Genomic DNA, 17,872 nt, shown 5'->3' with positions numbered 1-17,872 from the left:
CGGCGGAGCAGGCCTGAGGGGCTGAATGGCCTACTGCTGAACCTAATGTTCCTATGTTCCCTGTGGATTCGCTGTGAGAGATTTTGAATTTTAATTATTTGTTAGTTTCAGATTTTTAGGGAATATTTTGGGTTTCTATTGGTTTTAGTCTTTGAATTTTTACAAACACAAGAGGGCCAATCTTCTGAGTTCCTATGACTGGTGCTGTGCGTATTAAGAAATCACAGGCACACTGCCCATGATTGTCCCTACGTTCATTTTAATGGACTGAAAATTGTGAGCGGCCACTAGTGATTCCCTGAGGCCCATGAGACTCTCCAGCAATAGTGACAACAGACAACATGACCTCCAAGGTTCCATTTAAGAGGACTGACCTGGACTTTAGAATCTGAAGTTCCTGTAGATCCAGGCTTGTCCGTGTTAACCCATCATTACCCAACCAGCTAAGTTCTCACTGCAGCTCAGACAGATGTAAATGCATCAGCAGCCCTTGTGCAGGCCTTCATCTGAGGGGCACAGGAGCGTTTCAATTCTGAATAAGTCTGACCATTAAATCTGATCATTTCAGTATTTTGATTTGAAGTAATTTTCATTTCAACATCATTTATAACTAAAATGTAGTAACCTCGGTTACTAGTAATGGCATAGAACACACATTTTCAGTCAGATAAATATTACAAGAATGTTGATAATAGTATCTTCAATGCTATTTGTACATGATATTCTTTCTTAGCCCTCTTCTCCCCTCTCGTCCAGACCTGTTTCACTTTGCTTCAATCCTATAGGAGTCAAGTTTGGAATTGGATTTCTCTTCATTGACGAGGAGGGAAAAATTCCAACCTCAGTTTGAGATGCAGTTCAATGTGCAAGTGTCACACTGTTTTGCCATGGTACGGTTATTATTCAAAATGGGGGGGGGGGGGGAGGAAATTACAGGCTGAACCACACAAACAAGTTACTTTATTGTAACATCATCCAAATGAAGGCCTGGCATTCTGCCCCAATGAAGCAGGTGCTGCCAATCCTCTGAATACTGAACACTTTAAAAGGATTCCAGTCTGGTCCAAAATGTAAATAAAGGTACAAAACTAAAATGTCTGTAAGATAGTAGATTGGACCATCCATGATTATAATATCTCCATGCAATCTGATAAATATTTTGTTACCTCATAATTAATGAACATATTTTTCATTTTTTAATCTTTGAAGTATAAACATTTCAAATCTACATCATATAGCAAGCCTGAATATTCCATCACTAGCTGTACTGGAGCCAGATCACAAGGCAGATTTCCTCTGCTCTTGATGGAGCAGACTTGTAAATATGTGCTGTGTATGATTATGATACCCCTAACACAGAATGGAACTTACCCCAATTCCTAACACAGAATGGAACTTACCCCCATCCCTAACACAGAATGGAACTTACCCCCCATCCCTAACACAGAATGGAACTTACCCCCCATCCCTAACACAGAATGGAACTTACCCTCCCTAACACAGAATGGAACTTACCCCCATCCCTAACACAGAATGGAACTTACCCCCCATCCCTAACACAGAATGGAACTTACCCTCCCTAACACAGAATGGAACTTACCCCCATCCCTAACACAGAATGGAACTTACCCCCCATCCCTAACACAGAATGGAACTTACCCTCCCTAACACAGAATGGAACTTACCCCCATCCCTAACACAGAATGGAACTTACCCCCATCCCTAACACAGAATGGAACTTACCCCCATCCCTAACACAGAATGGAACTTACCCCCCATCCCTAACACAGAATGGAACTTACCCCCATCCCTAACACAGAATGGAACTTACCCTCCCTCCCTAACACAGAATGGAACTTACCCCCATCCCTAACACAGAATGGAACTTACCCCCATCCCTAACACAGAATGGAACTTACCCTCCCTCCCTAACACAGAATGGAACTTACTGTCCCTCCCTAACACACAGTGGAACTTACTCTTCCTCCCTAACACATAGTGGAACTTACCCTCCCTCCCTAACACACAATGGATCTTGCCATCTCACACCTAGCTTTACAAATTCACCTAAGTTTCTCTCTTTTGATGAGTTTTTTTTTACTTGTTCATGGGATGTGGGCGTCGCTGGCGAGGCCGGCATTTATTGCCCATCCCTAATTGCCCTCGAGAAGGTGGTGGCGAGCCGCCTTCTTGAACCGCTGCAGTCCGTGTGGTGACGGTTCTCCCACAGTGCTGTTAGGAAGGGAGTTCCAGGATTTTGACCCAGCGACGATGAAGGAACGGCGATATATTTCCAAGTCGGGATGGTGTGTGAGTTGGAGGGGAACGTGCAGGTGGTGTTGTTCCCATGTGCCTGCTGCTCTTGTCCTTCTAGGTGGTAGAGGTTGTGGGTTTGGGAGGTGCTGTCGAAGGAGCCTTGGCGAGTTGCTGCAGTGCACCCTGTGGATGGTACACTGCAGCCGCAGTGCACCGGTGGTGAAGGGAGTGAAGGGAGAGATTACTTACTTCTCTCTTTTCTAAAGATTATTTTCTCTCTCTATTTTGTCAGATCTCCCTGGGTCATGCACGAATTAAGGTTGAGAAGATTTTGTTTCTTTTCATCTACATTCGTATCTTTACCAATTAACTTAATATTCAGTGTAGTGGAAAAGGACTAATAGAGAAATTCATAGGTCAGTTATTTAATGTTGAAAAATAACCTTTCAACATCCAAACCTCATGTTAAAGGACATTGCATGAGTTTTTACAGCTGCAAAACCAAATAATTATATATATGTGTATATAAAAGGTTAAATAAGAAACTGATTCTTAAAACATGAGCTGACAAACTGAACTAAATTTTGAAAACAATATTTTTTTAAATCTCCACCATCACTCTTCCCTCCTCCCCTGCTCTTCAGGCCCCCACTCCACCCAACATCCTTCTTCCTTCTGCTGGAAGACAACCTGGTCAGGCCTATGGACTTCTCCACAAAGGTAGTTAATGGTTCTCCGTGATCTGCCATTCATACACCGATTTTACCCTTTTCATCTCCCACCCCCACCATGTTGCTCCACCTAGTGGCCTGGCTGAGACCTGGAGAGGGTTGAAGGTGATAGCAGAAGCTGCAGTATAAAGTGATAACCCTCAGGTTGCGAATAGAGTGCCCTATCTCAAGACTACCCCAAGAACGATAATATTAGTAGGTGTAAAGATTTTTAAAAAACTTTTACCACAAAGCTTTGGATCCTAATTCTAATCAGCACTTTGGTTCAGCTTTATGAAAAGATGGCAGGTGTTTTAATTTGGATGATTTCATTATGGTCACTCTGCATCATGCTGATGAAACCTTGTGCATGCGACTTGCATAGAAATTGGGACCTTAGGCTTCTGCTTGTTTCCTTGGGGTAACGATCATTCTGAGAAGACACTGTGACTCATTGGGATGGTAGGACAAATCATTGTTACATTTGACATTTTCTAGGGTGCTTCCATTAGGTGAGTGCACTGTGTACCTCTTCAACATGGTCACCAAGATACCTTTCATCATCACCATGGCGGTGTATTTTCCCACACAGGAGCGAGGGCCACAGCCAAATGGCTGAAAATAACGGTGTGGAACCTGCAAATACAGGAGAGTTCAAGCTATTTTACACTCGCACAAATAGGTAGGAGAAGCATATATTTTTTAATAAACAAGTGCAACTATGTACAACATCTGTTTGTGCGAGGTTTAAACCAGGTCTTTGCCACTACCTAGAAAGAAAACATTACAGGTTTGATGAAACCTTTGGATGTGAGAAGATTCAGAGATAATTCCAAGCGTTCTAGGTTGGCTATATTTGAGTTTCAGATGATGCACCCAATGATGAAACAAATGCCAAGATAACTCAGCATCCTGTGCCACTGAGACCCTACCTCACTGTGCACGCCCGAATTTCCATTATGCATCCTTGGCAGACGAGGCTACTTGTCTGGAGCACAAGATTGGAAAATTACCTGCTCCTCCCACCGAGTTGTTGGCAATCGAAAGGTTAAAAGCTCACTGAATCTTTTCCAGTGAGTCGCTGAGCCACAAAGACCAGGAAGGCCCCAGGTTTGATCCTCAATCCGTATTGAGGTGCTGATTTCAGCTGGGGCGACAGTAGGGACCACTATAGTTGTCCTCAGCACTCTTGGTTTAGGGAGGGATAAAATGATCAGGGTTTCTGTACCTGGTCACTGACCAGGAATCCCTGCTGTAAAGGACATGTGTTCTGACATCAGATGAAGACAGGATCAGGCTAGCCCTCACTGTCAAGTTCACATATGAATGATGGCGACTTGGTATAACAGGGTGACTAGTACCATGAAACCATATCGCAGCAAGGATACTATTAGAGAGGAGAGAGGGAGAAAATTGGCCAAAAAAGTTCCTACATGTTAAAAAAAATCACTTAAAATTTAAGAAAAGGAATGAAAAGTAAAAACAACTCACTTTTTTTGGAATATGTTATTGTTGGAATCATAATTTGTGCTTTGACTTTGCTGTGAATCTTTGATAGAATATTGTAATGAAGCTGATAAATGCAGTCCTACGGTTTTCTTTGTACAGAAAGTAGCATTATTACTGAAAAACTTCAATAATATTGTATATGTTCTAAGTGGGATACTGTTCCCTTTTTAACACGAGAGGAATTTAGTACAAGTGTTTCAGAATAGCATTTTCAACTAGGATTTCTGAAATAAAATTTTTAAAGGTATTTTGCAATGGCTTGTATATCGATTTATATCAATGTGGTATCTCTGTTTTCCATCCTAGGGAGTGGCAATATTAGTATCAATTTGAATCAAATTATGACTCTGGTCACCAGGAGCTGGATTTTAACTGTCCACCCATTTAACGCTGCGTTTATGCTACAGAAATGCACTGAAAAATGGTTCGGAGATTCATAGTTTCTCCTTCCTGTAGGTGAAATCACTCACCTCCATGTCAGGGAGGATCGCACGTCTCTCACAGAACATGGAAAGAAAATGCAGCAGGTTCTGTTAAAGCCTGATACAAAACATAATATACTTTGCCTGTTGCTAAATCGTAACGGTTTACCTTGGAGTTTCTTACTGCTTTCATGCCAACTATGATAAAAAGTAATGTTTAATTTTGTCTGAATTCTTTGACATTTGAATTTAACAATTTCTTCATTACCATGAGATAGTATAGCTGTTAGCGGTCTCCGTTACAGTTAAAGATACAACTGATCACATCCAAACAGAACGCTGCAGTAATGAGTGTTCACATATTGCATTTTTGAATTTGGATTTTTACCCCCTCCACTTCTCCCATTTCCTTTCCTGTAAGTGCTGCTCATGCGAGGATACAGTTCCATGGACAGCGAACACTCTCTAACTCCTGGTCAAATGTGAGCCTAGACAGTGAGCATCCGCAGGCATTGCAACCAACCCTGACCTTGTCCAACATCCACACATGCACCGTTTCCAGCTGGGTCCCCTGGATAGTAATCAATGGGAATCCTGGCAGATTTCTTCCCCTGGAACGTGTGTTTAGATGGTGCACTTAGAATCCTGAGCTATCCAAGGAAGCTAATCTGATTGTGTCATCTTCTGTATGTTGGTCTTCTGACTCAGAGCATCATCTGAGCATGAACTAGTGGACATAGCTACATATCCTGCAATGAACAGAAAATGTCACCACATCGCCATCTACCTAAACATCACTTCATGTGTATTGAATATTGCCTTTACACTGACTCTACGAAACTAGAATAGTGTGTGGGACTGTTATAGGTAGAGCTCAATTTTCAACAAGTGGGGTACTCACATTTTGTGCAAAATTTTCCAGGTTGAATTCATTAGGCTTGAGAAAGAATTCGACTTTGTGCATGCGGCCCAGGTTAAGGATAATGTTGGTGCCCTTTTTTACGGGGTAGCCATCGATTACATCATCTTTAAGTGCCTTGCGCATAGTGAAGTCCACCACGGGCTGGTACCTCATGCTCTCATTAATAAAATTCTCCACAGTCTTTAGCTGTTGCAGGTCACTGTTCTGTACTTCCCTTTCTCCTAGAAATGAAGAGGAAAGAGCATAATCCAGCACAGCATCTGATTTGCTTTGCTGTGTATGTAATAACTCATTGGAAAATAGAATAATTGTAGCTCTCATTGATTTTACAGCATTGGAAATAAGAAAGGTGGTCAGATGATATATCCATGGGAACCGAGGATTCGCTAACCTTATGTTGTAAAAGCATTTGAGTCATCACTGTGAAGATGTGACTTTGTAATCATTCTGAGTCCACAATGGGAATGCAAGTAATAGTTCCCTGCGTAACCAGGGTAAAGAGAGCAACTGCCCAGCCAACAGGGCCTCAAACACAAAGCACATGAGATCTAAAGGAAGTTGAGCAAATAGTGGGGGGCGTGGTGGATAATCCAACAGATGGAGAAAAATGTCTATACTAGGGAAATACCAAGCAAGGACCAAACTCGGCTTAGAGCAAGGACGAGTTAGAGGGAGCATCGCCCCAAGTCATTCTCAAGCACATCCTAGCAGCTAGATTCAACGCAGACACCTAGAGGCAGGTCACTTGGCCATTCTTCTACAAATACTGCCCGTCACGTAGGATCAAGAAAGGGGATAAAATATAGATTTTTTAAATAAAAGAATGAGTTTTATCCTTAAAAAGAAGAAAAAAGGAAATATAGTGGTTATTTATTTGCAATGATCCATGCCAGTGAGGTCTGAAAGTACAGCTGGGAGATTGAATTATTCATGGCAAAGGGCCTCCTTAAAAGACATATATAGGTAGCATACTAAGAGTAATTAAAACAAAATCAATTACATTTGGAAGTTGCATTATTCAAATTGAAAGGCAAGATGCTATTCTAAGTAAAAGGAACTGCAGCTTTAACTCTTAGTGAGGAGTCTGCAATAAATTGCTTTGGTGAAACCAAGGACATTATGTACTGAAACAAAATCAAGGAACGGTGCCATCAGGAAATGCACCAGCGTCATTGCCACCTAAAAGACACTGAGCTGGCATTCTAGACAATATGTCATTGTCCCAGCATTTGTTCTTCAAATAAACAAGCAGGCATTTTATGTTGATCTATTAGTCCATTATTCATCATAGAATTTGAAACCCATTTTTTACATAGATTATAGGTTTGTTCTCAGGAAAGCACTGATCAAGTCCTTTGACAGTGCAGTGTTAAAGACCTACAGGGTGGCCAAATGGATACTCAGCAGTCTGTCACCACATGAAAAATGAAACAAAATATCCGTCTGAGTCAGTCCACCCCAACAGTGCAGTGTAAAACCAAAACTCTACCACACGGGCAGCAGATATACATACATTCTGTGACAGAAAACAAGGATGTCGTATTCCGTATCGGTCAACCTGCCTAGACAAGTAACCTCGTAAAAGCAATGCTCACTACCACATGTGGCCATTGCAAAATAGTAATTGAGGGAGCCATGCGAGGAGAGGGCTTAGCAACCTGACGTGGAACAGGGTCTCTCTGGCCATCCCCCTTGAAGCAAAGGCCTCGAGTCCAGGGTGATTGGCTGCTAGCTCCTCCATCATTGATTCTCCAAGCTGGCTAATGGGTTTGAAACAGGCCCAATGTGCATGGTTGGAAGAAAGAGAAGCTTTAGACTTTCATATTCAACAGTGCAAATGTAGCCCTTGAATACTTGCCAAACTTGACAGAGGCTCAGAAAATCTAGCTGTAACATTTGCAACGTCTAGCTGTTTGAGTGCTTTACAAAGGCAATCCAGCGATGCTAGTCAGGGTATGAGGTTTCACTAACTGCCTGATCCAGCTCAAGTTTTACGAATGGCACTGCAAAAATAAAACTTTGTGGTGTCAAGTGGTTAATCTTTTATGATCATTCTGTTATTTTGAGAATTTGGAACAATCAAGTTTTTAAAGGCAATAATCTGAAATGTATACTGTGAGAAGATACCAACGGTGATTTTCTGATTTTACACAGAATTACATAAAAGTTACAACATAGAACCAAGCCACTCGGCACAACCAGTCCGTGTTGGTGTTTACTCTCCACATGAACAGTAGTCCTACTCTCATGTACCCGCCCTGTTCCCATCGCTCACTTTTCCTCTTGACAGGGAGCCTTGCCTGTCAGAAGTATATTTTGGACATTTGGGTGCAAGCTGAGCATAACTTAATTAAAATGGTTGGAAAATCAAGCACAACATATGCCCGAATTTCTTTTATATTCTGACAGCAGGCGAGTCAGGTGATTGTAGATATGGAAAAGTCCATGAGCTCCTTGTATTTTGAGTCTGAGGTAAGGGATAAGGGAAGGAGGCCTGTAGATGTGTTTTGTGTTGCAAAAGACGAGTTTGGAGTTGTTTCTGCTCTGTTGGACAGTCTTGGAGTAGTAAGCAGTTTTGGCCAAGGGATTGAGCAACAGTACAGATTGAGCAACAGTACAAATGTTTTGGAGGCCTCCCAGACCAGTTGATCGCCAAATGCAATCAAGCTCACGGTCAGCAGATTTAAGACAGCAGACATGACTGTTATACTGAGCAGCGCGGTTGGGAGGAGAGGTAGTCCTATATCTGAGGGGGATGAGGATGAGGGACACACAGAACCATTGTCCTAGTTGCTTGGATGTCATTTGTTACTTTGATCAGTTCTGTGGGCAGAGTGGATGCCAGATTGAAGTATCTTGAACAATGAGTAGGGGGAGCAAAGGCAGTTGTACAGGAATTCGATTGAGGAATTGCTGTCATTTGGGGTGGCAGGCCAAAGGACGGGAATGAAGATTGGTTGATCAAATCCAAAGTTTTCTTTTTCTTTTATTTTTGACCCAAACAACACATATTTGCTTGCAGCTGATTTCACCTGATTGTTTTGATCCAAATTCAGGAAAAAAAGAATTCAAACATAAGATTCAAACACAGTGAGAAGTCAAACTGTGGTCATTGAAACTACTGTTTCCCACTTTCTTTATCTCATACCTGTAACTGCCTGAATCTCTTCGACTATTTTCTTCTCCACGTCAGGGTGTTGGGCAATAAGCATTAGCATAAAAAAGATGCTGACAGACATCGTGTCGGGTCCTGCTATCAGAATTTCCAGCATGCTCTGTCTCACGTTGTCCGCAGTCAGCTCCCCATGTGTCTACAGAACAGCAGAAAGACGACTTTATTTTGACACTGGTAGACTTGATGTGAGTGTTAGAAAAGACAAGATGGAAGGGTGACCTGGTAGAGGACTTTAAGATTATGAAAAGTTTTGCTAGGGTAGACGTAGAGAAGATGTTTCCACGTGCGGGGGAGACCAAAACTAGGGGCCATAAATATAAGATAGTGACTAATAAATCCAATAGGGAATTCAGGAGAAACTTCTTTACCCAGAGAGTGGTTAGAATGTGGAACTCGCTACCACAAGGAGTAGATGAGGTGAATAGCATAGATGCATTTAAGGGGAAGCTAGATAAACACATGAGGGAGAAAGGAATAAAAGGATATATTGATGGGGTTAGATGAAGAAGGTGGGAGGAGGCTCATGTGGAGCATAAACACTAGCATAAACCTGTTGGGCTGAATGGCCTGTTTCTGCACTGTACATTCCATGTAATTCCTCGTAATTATATTAACAGACATGACAGGACATGATGGGTGTTGGCAAAATGGAGATGTGAACCATGGAACAGATATCTGAAATGAGAGATTTTCATGATGTACAAAAACACAAATATAGGAGAAGGGTTTTACTTCCAAATGATTACCTACCTCACAAATAAATACATGAAAGAAGGTTTATCATTAATGTTTAATTCAAGTTGAATCAAAGAAGAAGGAAACAATTAGTAATTTGTATTTGGGTTTGAATTTGAATGTTATAATTTCTACTATTTTATGGAAGTGTGATGCCGTTTACTTCCTTCCCCCTCTTCCTCCTTGCACTATAGTCAAGACAGGCAACCCATTCCCAGCCTCCACCAGTGTCAATCTATAGCTGCCTTTAGGGGCCACAAATGATCTCTGCTTCACACATTCTGCTGATCGGTGAATGAGCACGGCTTGAAAATGCAAACTCAGTGTGCAGCAATCATGCTGTAAACTCATGTCCAATCATTCTAGGATGTAGGAATAAGCAAACTTCTTTTTTTCCTTATTTCCTCACAGCCTTATTGTTTAGCACTGGAATGAGACAGATTCTTGACCTTAAGTAAATGTAATTGCCACAAGGGCAAAGGTTGAATGACATTCTTTTTCAAATGTTTCCTGTCATAGGCGTCCTTGCTCATTGCTGCTCTAACACAAGTGCAAATTTTCATGAACTGTACATATTTTGTCTTGTTAACTGATCTTATTTCGCTAAATTATACATAATTTCACCAATTTTCTTCAAATTTTACTCAGTTTGAATCATGCTGATGAGACTCGCTGTAAGGTGAGATCTAGACTATCCATTGTGTAGATTTTCTTGTACAAATTAAGTGAAATTTTAGGTTGAATAAATTTTAGGTTATTTGTAATTGATTTTTGTTATTTTTCCAAAAGAACTTGCTCCCTGATGGCTCATGATGGTAAATGTGGCCTCAGTGTGGGAAATAATCAAGAAAGCTAATGGAATGTTGGCCTTTATATCTAGGGGACTAGAGTACAAGGGGGCAGAAGTTATGCTGCAGCTATACAAAACCCTGGTTAGACCGCACCTGGAGTACTGTGAGCAGTTCTGGGCACCGCACCTTCGGAAGGACATATTGGCCTTGGAGGGAGTGCAGCGTAGGTTTACTAGAATGATACCCGGACTTCAAGGGTTAAGTTACGAGGAGAGATTACACAAACTGGGGTTGTATTCTCTAGAGTTTAGAAGGTTAAGGGGTGATCTGATCAAAGTTTATAAGATATTAAGGGGAACGGATAGGGTGGATAGAGTGAAACTATTTCCGCTGGTTGGGGATTCTAGGAGTAGGGGGCACAGTCTAAAAATTAGAGCCAGACCTTTCAGGAGTGAGATTAGAAAACATTTCTACACACAAAGGGTTGTAGAAGTTTGGAACTCTCTTCCGCAAACGGCAATTGATACTAGCTCAATTGCTAAATTTAAATGTGAGATAGATAGCTTTAGGCAACCAAAGGTATTAAGGGATATGGGCCAAAGGCAGGTAAATGGACCTAGATCGCAGATCAGCCATGGTCTTATCAAATGGCTGAGCAGGCACGAGGGGCTGAATGGCCTACTCCTGTTCCTATATTCCTATGTTCCTATGGTCCATACAGACCAGGAAGGACCCAGGTACGATGTATGGCCTGAACTGATTTAGTTGATCTTAGCTGGGAGGCTAATAGGAGTATAACAATTGGCTCTGGCATCCCTAGGCTTGGGGGAGAATCAGCCAAGGTTCGGAGTTTTGATTGTTATCCAGTGACTTCTGTTGGAAAATAATAAACTGCCAGTACTCAGTGAGGAATGGTCATTTGGCTGAGGTACTGAGAATTGGCTGCCACAAGAGCAAAAGACTGATGGAAATAAAAGCAAACTCCCATGGTCACTGGGAGTTGGACCCTGTCACAACCCAGCAATGTAACAAGAGCAGGGGAGAAAGTTGGATGGGAAAACGTACAGAGGACAAAAGGCGAACAAAAGTTTCTTTTACTTCAAAGTGAATAGTATGAAGAAGATTCTGATAAAAAAAAAGGAAAGTACAAACAGGGAGGAGTAATGTTGTTAGAAATAAAGAGCTGGAAATAAAGTGTATTAAAATGGAAAAATAAAAAAAGACGAGAGAAAGTCAAACAAAAAGAAACAAAGGAAAAATTAAATAGGAAACAAAGGATGGAAAAAGGGAACCAAATGGGAGATAGAAAAATAAAGCTGAATTAACAAAAAGGGGCATCAATAATATGGATTAGAGCAGCATGAAATAATTGAAAATTAACAACAAAAATTAGAAATAAAGAAAAGAATGAAAAAAGTTTTAAAATATGAACTAAGAAACAGGGAAAAAGCAAAAACAAAAATGAAACAATAAAGATATAAATATGTAATAGGAAATAAGAGAGAAGAATAAAACCTTAAAAATAAATTGAGATGTTAAAACAAACACAGTGGTCAGCAATAAAAATCCTGAATTAGAACTCAATTCAAAAATATTCTGAAATGGACAGCCTGGCAATATTCATGTGGTGTCATGTAATAGCTATACTCATAAACTTAATGATATCCATTTAAATAACAATGCTAATTCGGTTTTTGTCGGGGTTTAATCGACATGTCTCTACCTGCGCAAAAATCAGGTCAGTTGCAAAGTCGGTGATGTCTTGCAGTTTTTCAGCCTCTTTCAGCTCTTGCTGTTTTTTTAGCAGCAGCCCTTCCACCTCACCCTGCAGATCCTGGCTGCAATTTGAGAACACAGACTAAAATGAGGGTGAGCATGACAACAAGCTTTTTGTTTACTTGGAGATAGCGAGCAGTTTTAAAATATTAGGTAAGGTTTCATAAGGAGCGCAGCCTTTATCAAGATACGGCTACAGTATTGGAAAAGAGTGACCATTCACAGTGATTATTCAAAGAGTAACTTTGCACATTCTCAAGATAAATATAGATGAGAATGGCCATTCGTTTCATCTCAGCACATTCTTCCATGAAAACCAAACTGACATTCTGCCTAACTTGTTACCTTACTGACTCTTGAATGAGTACAAGGTATTCACTTACACTACTCTACTCCAAAGTCCATCTCATGTGCTGATCACTTGCTCCTTCCTGATCTGCTCTAAATTGTCCTTTCACTGCCTTCAGCCTGTGTCTCCTTCTTCTAATGTATTGGCTTATGTAGTTTATAGATTATTAAAAAAATGCAACATGTTTCATTATTTTGAAGGACTGTAATGTTTTATAGATTTTTGTTTAATCTAAGGGAGCTTCTAATGAAATCTTCCCAGCGTTAGTAGCCTGAAGCAACAGGTCCAAGCTTGAGATACCCAGTGATAAAGGAAATAATACTCACGCAGCCTTTTCATACTTCTTATACATCCATTTGAATTTGAAGAAGATATCTGGTTTTAGCAGGAGTGTTTGCCATGTGTCAAAGTACTTCTGAATTTTAGATACAATTTCTCCTTCTATAAAAAAAGCAAAATGTCAAATACTCCATACATACTATTAATGTAGATATGAATGAATGGCTGGCTTATTAAACCCCCCTCAATGTGCAAGAAGTGTGCAAGTGCAGTAATGATGGGGCTGGAGGTTGTAAATTGATTTCCTGTGAAAAAATGCTTATTTCAAATCCAATTCTGCTCACTGATATTCTCCAATGCTACAGTTTTCCATGACTGAGATTTATTTCAATTTTGATCCTTGATTAAGATATCAGAAGACCATTGGGGTGAAATATACCCCTGTAGTATTTGTAATGAACTGTGTTCACATGAAATTTCATGAATAAAGCAAATGGGTTAATGAATGAATTCCGAGCGATTTCAGATGAATACAATATTGTGTTTGTGACTAATATTGAGCCATTTTAATCCTCGCTGGGCTACCGTTAGGATAGAATTTAAATTGAGATTAGATGCATCAAAGTGAATTCCAATCGGTTCACACAGCATTGAACAGAAGAATTTGGTATTGCTCTCCACTCGAGTTATATAAAGGAGGATATTGATTAGTTATATTAATATAGCTATCCATACTCCAGATAACTGCTTTAAACAAGACAGAGATTGGGATTACCATGCAGTGGGACTCTAAGGAACAGCCTGTTGGCGATGTCTAATGTGATGGTTCTCAGGAACAGCAGTATATCCACGCAGGCAGTGGTGGTGTCATTCCCTCCCAACAGTTTCTCCAGGTGATTACGAGTAGACTCCACACTCACAGCAAGGGTCCGCTGAAGACCAGGGCCAGTCAGGGCTGAAGGGGAAACACACACCACTCACAACAAATCCTACATTGTACACAAATCTATCATTTGAATTGCAGTTTAATATGTATTAACAGCCAATGATGTAGTGTGTGATAACGTTTCTTTAGAACAACTTACATTTATGTAGCACACCTTACACAGAACATCTCAGAGTGCTTTACAAGGAGAAGCAGAGGTAGGTTCATTAAAGAGCTTTTGAAAGTAGCAAGGTGAAGTGGTTTAGGAAGAGAGTTAGGGGTTTAGTGACTGACAGCTTAGCTTCTGATAATGGAGTGGAGAGAACCACAGTTGGAGGAGCAGAGGGTGTGGGTTGGGATGTACGGATGGACTGCAAAACTCTGCTTTAACTGATAATATTTTAATTGAATGGAACCAAACATACTACTAGAAGTAAACAAGTGCGGTCAACGAATCACTGATCTGCAACAACCACACTTTTAGTAAAAGATATTTGGTCAACTTCTGTACCTTTTCCCTTTTAGAAAATATGCTTTACCTCCAGCCTAGGATCGATAACGGTATGGTTCTGCTGATTTTTTAAAAATGATAGCAAATCACACTGCACCACTCCATGCTCTGGCTCCCGGCTCTCAGCAAAAATAGATGGCACGTGTAGAAACCCATCACCATTCTTAAGAGTTTTCAAGCCAAGCCACTGAGAAATCAACAGTGGTAGACATTCTCTTTGTCCAATATGAAGTGCACGCTCTCTCCTCTTAGAGACACATCTCACTTACCTAAATCCATAGAGCAAGAACCAAGGCTGAGGATCCCCATGTGCTTACAGCCGAGTCTTAGGGAGCCCCAGACTTTCACGTCATAATTTGCTCTGACTCCAGTGAAGCAGCCTGATCAAACTACAATCTTCGGATTCTTGCTTAGCCAGTCAAAATTTGATTTAAAGTTACGTGGGTCCCTGTCATTACTAAAATGGTACAAGAGAGGGAGCACAAGCAAAATGAATTGGAATATTATTTAAACTTAAAATGAAATATAAGTAAGGAGGCAAAAGAAAAGTTACAGTATAATGAAGTAATGAAGAGAAAGGTAAAAATAAGAAACAAAGAAGAAAGAGGGGAAAAAGAGAGACTAGGGGAAAACAAAGACGGGCAGAGCAGAAGTAAAGATGTTAACCCTGAGATTTCCAGCAGCTTCAAGGAATAGCAATCTCCCTGTGCTGGCCAATTTCTTAAATTTCAGCTCACGCACTTCAATGTTCAACTAAACTGTAATATTACAATAATAAAGTTGCTCAAATATCAGAAGTGGGTTTATTACTGTAATATTAACCCACACTACAAAAATTTTGAATGAAGATCAAATAATTATGCACTTTAATTCTGCTTTCCCTTTCTACCCTGTCCCCACTTTATCATTTTAATTATTTGAATGTTGAAGCTGTTATTAGACTTTAAAACTAACCTTAAATCCTTTCTTTACTTGTTTCATTCTTCCTCCCGTTCTCCATTTTTGAGATGGGAGGTATTTCCAAACAATTGATTTTTATTAACTCAAAATTTATCTTAGAGGCAGTACCCCATCCAACTGAAAAACCTAGATCGTAAGATTGCTGTCACCTCATGGATTAAAGTAAGGTTTAAAACATTGATGTTTTTATTTACAATAGCGGTCCATGGTATAGTTAAGTCATATAAATGATTATTATTTCAGAATAAAGCTACGGCTGATAGCATCGTTAATATAATATTTAGAGAAATTTTTTAGCATCATTATGTGTGAGCTGAAATTTTAAATAGGCCGCTGGCATCAGAGAGCACATAATTCAATGCAGCTGTTGGAAGGCTAAGAATTAAAACAAGAGTACTGTGCTATGAAATATTAATTGAATTCTTTCTTGAATTCATACTCGGGATGTGGGTGTCGCTGGCGAGTTCAACATTTATTGACCATCTCTAGTTGCCTAAGGTGGTAGACCTTCTTCTTAAACCATGTTGTTTTATTCGTAGTGATTTGATTCAACTGAGTGGCTTGCAAGGCCACTTCAGAGGACAGTTATGAGTAAACCTCGTTGGTGAAAGATTGGAGTCACATATAGGCCAGATCAGGTAAGGGAGGCAGGCTTCCTTAGTGAACCAATTGGGTTTTTAAAACAATCAACAGCTTCATGGTCCTTTGCATTGGATACCAGATTTTTATTTCCAGATTCTTTTAAAAATTAATTAAAATTCTCAAATGTGGGATTTGAAACCACATTCTCTAGATTATTAATCCAGCCCTCTGTATTATTGGTCCAGTAACATAACCATTACACTACTGTACCCTCTATTATATATTTAGTAAATATTACAGTGAAGGTAGCACTTTAATTCAGGAGCCGGTTTTCCAGTGTCAGTGCAGTCAGTTAATACTATGCACCTATATGGGTGGCTCGCCCATGCACATGCATCAAGTTACATCTATGGAAGAGTCCTGTGGGACAGACTGAGGTGATACTTTTTCTGTAAAGTTGTAAAAACTTCTTACCTTTAGCAAAATATGGACGTGTCTGTTTCCAGATGGAAGGATTATTGTTGAAAATGATGCCATTTTCATTCATGCCAATGCACTGAAGTGCCTGTTTGTTTCCAAACCTGGAGATGTAATGCCCCTTCTTCATCACATGGTGCACAGCAGAGGATCTAAACAAGAAATCAGAATTGAAAGAAGGTTGGTCACTAGCCTGGGTGATGAGCTCATCTAATCCTGGCCGTTTGCACAGGATAAGGTCAATGTAGAAAAGTCGTAAGCTCAAAATAATGTAGAAAAATACCTGCTTGAGTTTAATTATAAACGAGACAAGCACATCAGAGGATCTAGACAAGAAATCAGAGTTGGAAAAAGGTTTGTCACAAGCCTGGGTGATCTCTTAATAGAATCCTGGCCATTTCCACAATGCAAGAAATACAGAAAACTTCCAAAGCCACAGAATGCCTGCTTAATTTTAATATAAGGGAAATACATATTTCTGCTCCTCAGTGGAAGTGCAGTTTAATATGGCGCACGGCAGAGTATTGTTCAGGAGAATATTGGTTTCCTAGAAACTTTCAAATGGATTTACCTGCTAATAATAAGTGTTTCCTCACCATGGATCCACACTCTCACTATCTCGCCATACTTCTCATTGTAGTAATTGCTGGCACTGCCAATTCCCATCCACAAGAATCTACCATAAGAGATGAAAGGTCCAATGCCCAGACAGAAAGAGGGACCTGCTTAAAGACATTGCACAGTTAGGAATGCTAGAGTGATCCCTCCTCTGGTTAACTCTCTAATAGATACTTGTGGTTTTTATTACCTGGCAACGTTGCTTTCTTTTGGGAGTTCCTGAACAAAATGAAGAGCAGTCCCAGGAAGAGCAGCAGAGGAGCCATGGCCCTCGATCCCACTTCAGGCACCACCCCAGTTGTCAGGTTCTGACGGGTTGGTTTCGACATCTGCAACACCGTGTCACCCAGGACAAACTGCCTCATTTCCACATGAGCTGAATTTTGAAAGAAGAAAAGTAGATTGCAAAGCATGTTTATGCTGATTCCGTTGATGAGTGTATTGTGGTTGTCGATCAGTGTTAAAGAGCCTTGCATGAGATGCATTTTTATAAGGCAATAGGGGAGAGGTTCAGACAGGAGGGACTGGAACTGAAGTCAAAATAAAGAGATGTTATTTTTTCAAAGAGAAAATTCTGGCTAACCTTGGTACAAAGTAACTAAAATGCCGTTTGCAGTGCTAATTTTTATCTGTAATCTTGTCCTTGAACAGTCAATGGTGACATTAAACTCAGCCCAACCATTGAGGTTGATAATACTTAAATTATATTAAATGCATCGGACATGTCTATAAATGTTATTAAATGCACTTTGCTGTCGGTTCCTTTCCTAAGTTCGGTGAATTAAGAAGTTTTTTGCTCTCAGATATTTTTCTTTTATCTGAATTTTTTTATTTCTCAGCATCTAGTTAATTTTCCTTCCAGTCCTATCATCTCT

The 17,872-nt window shown here is 40.2% G+C and overlaps 1 protein-coding gene across 1 annotated transcript; it reads right to left on the bottom strand.

The window, feature by feature from the left end:
• Positions 1-1,934: 1,934 nt before the first annotated feature.
• Positions 1,935-17,440, bottom strand: cyp19a1a (cytochrome P450, family 19, subfamily A, polypeptide 1a). Its single transcript, XM_067971440.1, has 9 exons — positions 17,188-17,440; positions 16,951-17,101; positions 16,377-16,531; positions 13,700-13,879; positions 12,972-13,086; positions 12,244-12,358; positions 8,968-9,130; positions 5,799-6,040; positions 1,935-3,602 (listed from the first exon to the last, which is right to left on the bottom strand). The coding sequence occupies exons 1-9, from the start codon at positions 17,408-17,410 to the stop codon at positions 3,363-3,365; spliced, it is 1,584 nt and encodes a 527-aa protein (XP_067827541.1). The 5' UTR covers positions 17,411-17,440; the 3' UTR covers positions 1,935-3,362.
• Between the last annotated feature and the right edge of the window lie 432 nt (positions 17,441-17,872).

This window comes from Heptranchias perlo, chromosome 34, assembly GCF_035084215.1.
Source record: "Heptranchias perlo isolate sHepPer1 chromosome 34, sHepPer1.hap1, whole genome shotgun sequence".
Taxonomy (NCBI): domain Eukaryota; kingdom Metazoa; phylum Chordata; class Chondrichthyes; order Hexanchiformes; family Hexanchidae; genus Heptranchias; species Heptranchias perlo.
The sequence above is the reverse complement of the archived record's forward strand: the minus strand, read 5'-3'. Positions and strand labels throughout refer to the sequence as shown.